General features: G+C 43.6%; 1 protein-coding gene across 1 annotated transcript in view; it reads right to left on the bottom strand.

Annotated features, from left to right (window-relative positions):
• Window positions 1–239: 239 nt before the first annotated feature.
• CHST8 (carbohydrate sulfotransferase 8) overlaps window positions 240–11,996 on the bottom strand; it is a gene marked incomplete at both ends in the record, with an annotated part of 146,561 nt that continues 134,804 nt past the window's right edge. The window contains 2 exons of the mRNA XM_084215058.1: window positions 240–1,388; window positions 4,433–4,470. Coding sequence (XP_084071184.1) covers window positions 240–1,388; window positions 4,433–4,470 — 1,187 coding nt within the window. The remainder of the gene's footprint in view (window positions 1,389–4,432; window positions 4,471–11,996) is intronic.

Below are 11,996 nucleotides of genomic sequence, written 5' to 3'. Positions count from 1 at the left end.
CATACATTTTGTGTGGAGAAATTATAGAAAAAAATATGATTTGAAAAAGGAGGCAATTAAGGTGAAGGTGTAAACATCTGTTTATATTCTGGTTTGCATTTTTCCCTGCTCTCCAACCAATTGTTTGCTAACAGGTTAGTGTATATATATATACATATATATATATAAATAAACAGATGCCACCTGGATTTGTCTCACAATTCAACTGATGTGACTGTGGAAATATCCAGGCCCTCAAATTAATATAAATCTTCAAAAGGTTTGGAGTAGTTGAACATCAAGTAATCCATATAGTAAAAGTCATAGCTTTGTTGTCGTTGAGAAGGAGAGAGCTGTGCAAAATACTGTTGTGTAATTTTAGTGGTAGTTCTTTCTTCATTGGAGTGACGATCTTTAAACTTGGGGAAAGTTAAATTTTGTGGAGCACCAATTAAGTGCAAGAAGAAGTTTGCATCTTCTTCCATACTTTCAAATTTCCCGACGAAGTCGTAGTCTATTAAACACGGGCTGCAAAGCCTATTGACATGATCCCAGTGGATATCCATACCCACTGGCCTATGGACATCCAGCAGGTACTGGATGAACTCCCTAAACTTGACCCCAGAGCCTGTCCTTAGAGCCTCCTTGGTGGCGTTGAGGCGGTACCTGGAGATGATGGCTTTCCCAAAGACCGGGTGGTAGTAGTTGTTCGGATGCTCAAACTTGTCCCGAAACGCAGACACCAGCTTCTCGAAGGGCTCACGAATAAAGAGCATTTTTGTGTAAGTGCTGAGCCTGTGGTAGATCCCCTTGTGGTCAAAGCCATCCAGCCTTTTCAGGTAGTTGCCGTAGTGCACGGTGTTGTGCTGGATGTCCTTTGTGGAGGAGGCCAGCCCGTTCAGCACCATCAGCACCCGCTTCCAGTTCGAGCAGCCAGCTTTGGGCACTTCACAGTACAGAACTCTGTATTTATCCTCTACAAATATCCTAGACACGTGATAAGGAGTGATTATTCTTCTGTTGTTACTCTTGTACTTGGAGCAAGTTTCCCTCATAATCCGCTTCCTTTCCCCTTGGATCTGATAGAGACTTTTCCACTTGCTGTTGTTTCTATCCTCGTATTTCAGCGTGGGCAGGTTGAGAATGGAGCTGTTCATGGAAATCAGAATTGGGCTCTTTTTAATGATAAACCTCCTCCTGCGTTTATGGAGCTTGATGGAATTAATTTCTTCACCTTTCTGTTGATCTTTCATGGTAAACATGATGCTGCTTTGCCTTCTGTCAGCGCTTTGAAGCTTGGTGGGCACACTTTCAGATGACTCTAATGAATTGCTCTGCTTAACTGTTGCTGCTCTGTCTGCAGAACTTTCTCTTAATCTTCTGTCCTGGTTATTGCTGGAAACACAGTCCTGCTGAGGAAAAACAGATTAAAGATATTAGTAAGTGAGAGATTGTCACTACTCACAGCTTGCACCACTTCACGAGGATCTTTGGTAACTTTTAGAACTGCCCAACAAAACGTGTTGTCACGAGCCCTCAGCACTGAGCTGTGGCTCTTCTCTTGTCCCCTTGTTCTGTGCTTACAGGAAACTCAAAGGCAGAGATGAACCTGATCTAAATTCCCAGTAAATTCTAGTTCCTCCTTGGATTTACCTGTATTACTGTGCTTTAGGTGGTGGACCCAGACCTTGGCAGATACTTTTGTCTTAAATGTTGTTGAAATTTCTACAAAATGTATCTGATCATTTTGAGGACTTGCTTACTTATTCCAGACTGCCCCTGTTGTCACACAAACTGAAGGGTTTGTTTGTCTGGGCTGTGTGTTTCCCACCACCCACCCCACATCACTAATTTATCTTTGCACTGAGGGCAGATTGGCACAGAGTGAAGCCCAGCAGGGAAGGGAGGGGGGTTTGTAGGGTTTGCAAGGTGGAGTGAGATGTGAGTGTGGGCAGAGGGAAACAGGAAAATGCAGTGAAAATGCAGAGGTTTGGCCCACAAGAAGTGGGTTTGGGGAGGGCAGCATGAGGGGACCCCAAAGGGAGGCTGGAGTGAGGTGAGGCTGGGGGCAGAGCAGTGGAGACAATGAGAAGCAGTGAGAGGTGGGAATGAAGCTGGGGCTGAGCAAAAACTGAGTAACTACAGCAGGTCTGTGGGGGAGGCTCCTGGGACTTGCCCTTTTTCATTGGGGGATCTCTCTGTTTGTACTCCTGCACACAGCCCAGGGGTGCTCCATCACTTCCTGCTTCTCCAAGGAGCTGAATTAAATCCTGTCTGTGCCTCTGAGATTAAAATGATGTTCTGGTCACTGTTTAGCTATGTGTCATCCCCATTTTGAGGTCACCTGCATCAGAGTAGTGTATGAACTCCCATGGAGTATTTCAACAGAGGAGCATATGCAGTTGCAGAATGTTTATTGCTGACCCAAAATACTTAGTTAGAGGGCTTACAATTTTAAATTAAAATTTTTGATTTTCAGTGTTTCCTCAATGGTATTTAAAACTGGCTTAAAAATAAGATACTGTGTGAATTTTAAGGTATACAATTGGGGATTAGAAGGGTCATGCTCTTTCAGGGTGCTCTTTAAGATTAAATCTTGATCAATTTTACAAGTCTTTGTTGTCTGAAAAAAAGCAATGCAATAGGTGACAAACTTGTTCTGTCGTGGAGGTTTTATCTCGTCACATTCTTGTTAAAGGTCAGAGAATAAAAAAGTCTCAGAAAAGGGATTCAGGATTCATAACAAAAAACATTGGTGACAAAAAAACCAAAAAAATCAAATTGTATTTTGGAGGTGACATGCTTATGTTGATAATTACCACACAAAACTTGAACACAACAGATCAGTATTAAACACAAGTTTTAGGACACTTGCAGAATTCAGGTTGGATGCTCTGGCAGTGAAGGGGGTGTGCAGCCTGGGAAAACAACTGATAATTTGTTATGCAAACCACTGTTCAGTTGCTGGGAGTGATTGCTCCTCACCTTCAGAGGTTGTTTCTGTAGTCAGAAATGTGTTTGTCTTTGTAAATACCAGATGTATTTCTAAACATTACCCTTTACAAGACTGGCTGTAATTCAATCCTATTTACTCATGACATGGCTGATATTTAAAGGTTATCAAACTCAGGCTTCCTAGAATTCTGGACCTTTAATGATGCTGATGATGACCCTGGAGCTTTTGGGCAACCTGAATGCCTCTGTCAGTGCAAGCCTGGATGCAGAAGGTCGGGCTGGAGCTGCAGGGGAGCTGTCAGGAACAGCCTGAATGAGAGCTGTGGGACTCCAGGGGCTCTCCAAAATGCAGTTTATTGTATCCAAGATGTCACAGCAGCCCAGGTTGGTGGGTGACAGAGCTTGTGCCTACAGCTGTCAGCTCCAGCTGCAGGCAGGCCTGGAGACCCTTTGGTTTTGGTTACAGTGCATTATTTGCTTTTCTTTGCTGAGCCTCTCAATACAGTAGAACCAATCTATGCCTTGACTATTGTCTATAGCCTATCATAACTACTATCACTACCGTATTCATGTTACTGCTCTCCAATCACTAAAAGTCAGTACATCACAGTTTAAGCCAGAAGTTGTTTTTCAGTTTTCTTCCAGTGGAAAATTCTGAGACCTTTTTTCTCCTTGCCACATTTGCTGCCTTGTTTGCCTGTGCTCTCTTCCTGCTTGGTAAAAACATCTTCTTGTTTGGGGTGGGTTTATCCTTTGCTCTAAGCCATAAAAACCCCTTCTAACTAACACACCCTTTGCCTCCTTGGTTAGCCAGTAAGATTCAGCAATTCTTTTCTTCTATACCAAAACTTGCTTTCATTTCTATTCCTTCTTCAGATTCTACATTTAAAAATCTTTCTGCTAGGCACACAGATCTGTGAGACTTTCTTGTCAAACTTTCATCCTTCCCAACATCTGTCAATCCCTGTCACCTGGCCGGGATGGCACAGCTGGGCAGGGCTGGGCACACCTGGGCACACCTGGGCAGGGCTGGGCACATCTGGGCACATCTGGGCACATCTGGGCACAGCTGGGCAGGGCTGGGCACGGCTGCTCCTTTGCACAGTTTGCTCTGTCCGTGCTAGAGGCAGCCCCACTCAGCCTGACTGCCGCTAGATGGGGGAATTTCACCAGAATTTTTCTCGAGCCTGTTTTTAAGCCCCTCTCAAGGCGTTCGTTTGATCAGTGCGATTTCATACAGAATATTAATATATGCAAAGTTTACAGTATCTTTTAGCAATATCCAGTCTAGGAAAAAAACCTCATAAACCCGAAGTTGCACAGCTTATCAAATTCCTATTTTAAGGGGGAAATTTGCATTTTCATGGCTAAGTTTTTGATGCATCTTTCCTTTTCAGTGCTTCATCTCCGGTGTAGTGGCCTTATCTGAGCCATCTCCATCAGTACTCCATACTCTGAATATGGGTACAATTTTCTTTATGTACTTCTGAAAACTTACTTTTTTTGGTTGCTGGAATCCCATGTTATATTTTATCCCTAAACAAAGAAAGAAAGTAAAGTAATTATTTACAAATAAAAAACATTAGTTTCTTCTCTTCTAGACTGATACAGCCAGTGTTGTTAATGCAATGACAAATAAACCAATGGTGAATCATAATGAATGCATATTTCTTAGCAACAATAATCCTTAAAAGGCCTCTTTATGTATAGATGTCATAAAAATTGTGAAATGGAGTGAAAGATTCTATAACTTTCACCCTTTTACAGAGGTGGAAACTGAGATGAACAAAAGTGGAACAAAAGTGATTGCTTAACCTCAGTTAAAAGGCCAGTAGCAGAATAAGAATCAGCTGAAGGTTGTGATTCCAGGTTAGACATCTAAAACAAAAACAAAACCAAGCTGTCCTTTGTGTATTTCCCCAAACCTGTATGGCTTGGACCCTGGAACCTTTGATAGGGCAGAATTAATCCTGATAACAGCTTGCATGGAGTACTCTGCTGTAAAGGCAACATGCAGTGGAGTTGTGTGTAAGTAATATTTGCACACTTTTGGAGAGGCAAACAACACAGAATCATATTTTCTCTAATCTTCTGACTTCTACAGTGATATTTACCTGAAAATAGAATAACAAAGACGTGAAAATCTGAGTTGGCAGCTTTAGCTGATGTGAAGGGTTTCTCTCATGACCATAACCTTTGTTAGGTATAACTTAATAATGCAGAAATGGATAATGGAGACACTACTGAATTATGACATTTCTTTGGGGCTTTTCAACTGCTAGAACTGTTGTCATCACTGTCAATGCTGCTTGAAGACTTCAGTTCAATAAGTCTGCATGATGAATCCACAGCCTTTTGGACAAGGACAATTACAGCTAAAGGTCTTGCACAGCACTGAGAGAAGGCTCAGTCAGCCCCACCAGGTTGATTTCCACAGCACCAGGAAAGCCTCAGGAACTCCTTGCAGGATAGCTCCCACTGTGACTTGCTGCAGGGAAGGCAGCAAGCCCAGCCTAGATGATCAGTCATGCTTTATTTTAGAAATCAGATTTACAAGCTCGTAGATATTCGTAGCAGAGTCTAAACAAAATTGCTCTGATTATTTCTGTGCTCCAAGAGCTCCTCTAAGGGTGCTCATGATGCTTTTGGCTTTTGTTTGAGCTTTAACTCCACTTCTGCAATTTGTTAGCAATGAACTCAAGGTTGTGTGGGATATTGTGTGCCTATCACAAGTAAAGGGCACATTGTTTTTACTTCATCAGAAATAAATTCTGGACACCACACAGAAAGAGTCTCAAGGCTTCCCCCAGCTGCTTCTCAAAAATGTTCAGCTGCAAATTAGAGTCAGAAGGTGTCTATTTAAGAGACACAGAGCTTGTCTGCAGCATTCCTGTGTGGGTTCAGGAGACCTGAGGCTGATTCAGCTGTACCAGGCTTTAGGAGATGCTCCTGAGCTGTTCTGCAGCTCCTGATGTGATCAGCTAAAGAACCACATTTATTCTACAGCTGTGTAATGTGCTGCAGAGCAAGGCAGGGCAGGAACCAAAATCCCCAGCAGTACCTGGGCAGCAGCACTTTGAAACAACTGATACTAAAGCATGGTGATCTGTTTATACCATGAAAATGCTGTATTTGTCAGGAAATGTAACTGCTTCTTTTTTGCTAACCCTCAGGGCCTAATTTTAAGCTGTTTGAGCTGCTTGGCCTTTGCTCCAAGGCATCATTAATACAGCTACTTGGAGTAGTTATTTATAAGATGGGGAAGATGTGTTCCCTTTCCAAAAGTATTTTGAGCTTTTTACAGCTGAAAACTTAAATAGGTGAGGAAAGACTTTTGGTCACTTCTCAAAAACCTGGGGAAGTATTTCAGATGGAATCAGTTACAAATAGTGAGCATTTGTTGGGTCCAAATTATAATGTAAGTTAGGGTTAGTTTCCTTCAGTTGTGATTGTTTGTTCTGACTTAAAACAACTCTGGTACCTTGTACCAAACCCACATTGTGTAATTACCTCTTAAATTTGGAGCCAAATAATTATTAATAAATCCCACAAGTGCAAAAAGCAAGTATGGCACCTAACTATTTTGTGGTTAATTATGATTGTGTTTTCATAGTAGTGTTTCATAAAGATAACTTATTTGAGAGATTAATATTTTGTACTGATGTGCTTTGCTTTGAGAAATGAAAAATAAATGCTAGGAGGAGATGAGTAACCATTTAAAAAATGGTTATTCATTTAGTAGCTTTAGGATGTAATCAGAACAATAATTCCTGCTTAATATAAATGTTTGGTGAAGCACTTGCCAATCTCCTTGATGTTTTCTGAATTTGTGACATCTAAATTTGGCTTCTTTTCGTTGTCTTTCTTGTGATACAGTCTGTCACTTTAGATTTAAATCTACATGATAAAAACCTCTTAGGTGCAGTGAAGTCAGGGAAGTTATATTGCACAAATCTATTACACTAATCAAAATCTAAATTTATTGTTATGCTACACCTTTACTATCAGTATTTTTGCCAGGTCTTGGATGTTATTGCCAAAAGGGTAATATTTTGGGTCATAAATAAAGCACTGGTGTCTGGTACAGGCAATTGAAGCAGTGATCAATGACTCTTAGGTGCCAGATGTGATGGGGCCAACATCTCACTGTGCCCAAACACAGAGGGAACAGCAGGAACAGGCTCATTCTCTAATTACAGATTGTTTGTGCTGCTTTTCTTGGTGTTCTTTTCTCTTCTTCTTGTGGGACCATCATTTTCCAGCCCTGTGTTTTATCCAGTCCTGCCACACAGTGAAATCCACTGTGAGCTAATTCTTTATTTTCTTTTCCAAAGGCTACTAGCAACACAATAAAATGGCTTTCATCTTCCTTGTGTAATACTGTATAGTTTGACCATTCTGCCTTCTCCTCTGTCTCTGCTGCAAGACCCAATTTTGGTTTGCCTCTGGTGTTTTGCTCTGGTTTGAGACTCAACTACAGCTGAAGTATTTTTTAATAAAAATGATAACTTCAGTTCTGCATCTGCAGCTCATCCCTTACAGGGCTGCTGTGCACAGAGTGCTCTTGTTTGCTTCTCCCAAACAGATTTGTGACATTTACTCTGCAATGGATGTTTGGCATTTCAGGAACATCTGTGTCAAGTGTCCTATCCACACAAGCCCCAGTCTTGGGTCTTTTCTCAGAGACAGCAATGTGTACTTAATTGCAGAATGATTGATAGAGTAGGACTCAGAATTCTGATAAACATAAAAACAATTTAGCTGGAAGAAGATTTCCCCAAAAATAGTGGTCAGAAAATCGAGATAGTTTTTTTTCCTTTTTACTTTTCTTTTTAAAATTTAAACTTAACTCAGCTTGTACAGTATTAAAGACCTGCCCATATCTGATCCTAACTTTGGTGTCCAGTTGTTTGCCTCTTTGAATTAAATTACTCAGTAAAGAAATTTAGTTAAAGATTGCTACCATAATAAATTATTTGGTTTTACTTCTATATAAAATACAGATGTAGTCTACACATTTGGAATACTGTTAAGATATACAAACCTCTAAAATAAAAGCATTTTCTACAAAAATTAAGGCCTAATTAGAACAGACTTTATATGTGTGCCTGTTTTAACTATGTGCTATAAATCCTTTTTCTAACATAAACTTACAATTTCATTTGGAATAATACCTTCAAAAGTTCCATCTAAGCTACACACAGCATCTCATTTTAATACAGATGGAATTAATGAGGCCAAGTAAAGAAGGCTTAGAAAAGCAGCAGCACATCTTAAATTGTACATCAGGAAAGAAGCCAACCTGTGCAGAGAATCTAAATCATCTGATATCTAAATAAAAATAGAAATAACCCAAATATCTAAATAATCTGATCCCTCTGAGTCCCCAGTGAGTGTGGGGTGTCACTTCCCACTCGTGGCAAGCCCTGCCTGTGGCTGTGGGGGTCAGTGGTCATGTCCAGCCCTTGGCAGGCAGGGTTGGTGCTGATTTCCTCTGCACAGGGCAGAAATGCTGGAATGTTCCTGGGGCAGCCTCCAAACCTTTGCAGCTCTCAGGAGTTAATCTTGGCTCTTGGAGTAAAGAGCTTCTTTTTTTCCCCTCCTATTTTTGGAAGACATAAGAAGTTAAGCTGCTGAGGTTTGGGGTTTTTTAGCCTCTTTGAGCTTTCTTTCATGTGTGAGTTCCTTTGTAACTCAGGTAACACATTTGTCCTGAATTCTGAGCTTTTTGTTTAAATCCTACAATTGTCAGGCATACAAGTTCTAATAGTTCAAATATTATTTGAGGAATTTTGGACTCTGGCTGATGGCTCATTCTTAAGAAGTTGTTGTGGTGAAGTAGAACACTTCCCAAAAAGAGAGCTTCACTTTCCCCTCTCCTGTGCTGGTGTTGTGCTCACACACCATTAATTTCCATTGTTCTTGTGCTTTTCACTCCAAGCCAGCTTCATTGGGGCAGACATTGGATTTAGGTGAAACTGTGGCAATTTTGGGTGAAACTGTGGCATTTTTGGGTGAAACTGTGGCATTTTTGGGTGAAACTGTGGTGTCATTTCCAAGCAGGGAACCCGGGGTACCTGCATCCCCTTGTGCAGCTGCATTTTTGTCAGGGGGTGCTCAGGATGGCAGCAGCTTGTGTGCACTCCACTTGATTAAAACACCATTACTCTGGCTTTTTGTAGCTGAAATGACTTTCCATCTTAATGAAGCAAGGGAGTCTCTGGACAGAAGTACTGTATGCAGGGAAAGCAATGCAATTCTGAAGGGCATAGCCTGGAAATAATTAAAAACATTCAGTTCATCCATCAGTTTGAACAAGAAAAAATTACAAATCGGGCAGCCAAAGCAGAGATCAGTACACACATTAAGTGACTTTTAATATTTGCCTCTTGAGGACTTTCATCCTGCCAAAGAAGTTGGTATTCCCAGTTGATTTATGCACCAGTAGCTGATCCCTGTGCTGGAGCCAGGGATCCCTCAGAGCCAAGGTGCTGTGTCCCTCTCAGCAGCTTCATTCCCACATGGCTGGCCTTCCTTTCCCAGGAGGGGAATCTTGGGGTGAAGATCAGGGTGCAGCTGGGTACTCCCTGTTTGGAGGTACAGCTCCCACCTGAGGATGGTGTTCATGCCTACACAGATTTCTCAGACAAAACACCCAGGTTATCTTCCTGCTGTTGTTTCCCCATGGCTTGTTTGACACTGATCAAACGCCAGGCACCCACAAAAGTCACTCACTCATGATCCCCTGCCACAGCTGGGGAGAGGAGAGGGGAAAAAATGGCTGAAATCTCTGCATCCCCCATGGATCCCCATTCCCTGGGGGTGGATCTCTGATCCCCATGGATCCCCATTCCCCGGGGGTGGATCTCTGATCCCCATGGATCCCCATTCCCTGGGGGTGGATCTCTGATCCCCATGGATCCCCATTCCCTGGGGGTGGATCCCCATTCCCTGGTGGTGGATCTGTGCATCCCCATGGATCCCCATTCCCTGGGGGTGGATCTCTGATCCCCATGGATCCCCATTCCCTGGGGGTGAATCCCCATTCCCTGGGGGTGGATCTCTGATCCCCCATGGATCCCCATTCCCTGGGGGTGGATCTCTCCATCCCCATGGATCCCCATTCCCTGGGGGTGGATCTCTGATCCCTGTGGATCCCCATTCCCTGGGGGTGGATCTCTGATCCCTGTGGATCCCCATTCCCTGGGGGTGGATCTCTGATCCCTGTGGATCCCCATTCCCTGGGGGTGGATCTCTGATCCCCCATGGATCCCCATTCCCTGGGGGTGGATCTGTGCATCCCCATGGATCCCCATTCCCTGGGGGTGGATCTCTGATCCCCATGGATCCCCATTCCCTGGGGGTGAATCCCCATTCCCTGGGGGTGGATCTCTGATCCCCCATGGATCCCCATTCCCTGGGGGTGGATCTCTGATCCCTGTGGATCCCCATTCCCTGGGGGTGGATCTCTGATCCCCATGGATCCCCATTCCCTGGGGGTGAATCCCCATTCCCTGGGGGTGGATCTCTGATCCCCCATGGATCCCCATTCCCTGGGGGTGGATCTCTGATCCCTGTGGATCCCCATTCCCTGGGGGTGGATCTCTGATCCCTGTGGATCCCCATTCCCTGGGGGTGGATCTCTGATCCCCATGGATCCCCATTCCCTGGGGGTGGATCCCTGCATCCCCATGGATCTCTGATCCCCATGGATCCCCATTCCCTGGGGGTGGATCTCTGATCCCTGTGGATCCCCATTCCCTGGGGGTGGATCTCTGATCCCCATGGATCCCCATTCCCTGGGGTGGATCCCTGATCCCCGTGGATCCCCAGGGGCTGCAGGGCACAGCTCCTCACCATGGTCTCTCCCTGGCCTGCAGAGGAATCCCAGCTCTGCCCCTGCAGCAGCTCCTGCCCCTCCTTCCCCCAGGTGTCTCCAGGTTGTTTCCCCCACGTTCTCTCCTCCTCTCCTCTGGCTGGAATTACCGTGCCTGCCTTTGTTCTGCTGTCCTTGCCAAGCCTGTTTTCCCCGAGGTGTTTCCATCACCTCTGGCTGCCTTGGCCAGCAGCAGCTCCATGTCCAGAGCCCCCAGGGCTCTGCTAGACACACCAGGAGCTTCCAGCAGCTTCTCCCTGCAGCCCCCTCTGTGCCCCCTGCTCCCAGAGCCAGGCACAACCAGCACAGCCCCTCAGAAAGGCTCTGCACCTCCTGCCTGTTTGCTGCACATATTTTGTGTACTAGTCAGAAATACCATCTCTTGAAGCTGATGTTTATTTTTTATTATTCTAAACACAGCCTCACCCGAGAAATAATTGTTTTGATATGGGTTGCCTCTCAAACTTTTTATTTGTCAAAGTGAAAGCAGGAGAGAAGCAGAAACAGAAACAGTAGCACTTTAAAGAAATAAATTCCTTTTGAATCAAAACAGAAATAAAATGTCACTCTGTCTTTCTGGTAAGTCCCACCACCTACACAGCTGACTTGGTAGCTGAGTATTGTCTGAATCTGTGGTGCTACTTTTGCCCAGAAAATGATACATTTGCATCCAGAGTTTGCAACGGGGCTGTGAACTGTCCTCTGCCCTGCTGGTGAGATTGGAAGCTGACTGAGGAAAAGATCCTTTTATGAACAGGGATTTGGAAACCCTGATACTTCTTTGACTTGCAACATACTGAGAGAACAGATATCTGAACTCTATGAGAAAAACACATAATATTGTGCTTTTTCAGAATGGTCTTATATTCTAATATAAACTGAATCCATCTTCTTGACTAAATAATGATGGAACTTAGGCTTGCTCTGTTTCCATGATACCCAATAAAGGAAGGGGCATGGCACATTTCTGTTGGAGGCTTAATTGAAAGAATAGGAGGAGCTGTTTGTGAATTCATTATGAGGAAGGTGCAACTACTTGTTTACTTTGTCTCCTTTACTATCTGGCCATACTAATTGGAACTTGCCATTTTCTGACTTAATTTATATTTGATAAGAATTCTATAAGGAAAACAGAAAAGTCAGGTCTGTGTTATTGCATTCCCCATTCCTTCTTTGGACCTGTCCC

This window comes from Fringilla coelebs (assembly GCF_963513975.1).
Source record: "Fringilla coelebs genome assembly, chromosome: 14".
NCBI lineage: Eukaryota > Metazoa > Chordata > Aves > Passeriformes > Fringillidae > Fringilla > Fringilla coelebs.
The sequence above is the reverse complement of the archived record's forward strand: the minus strand, read 5'-3'. Positions and strand labels throughout refer to the sequence as shown.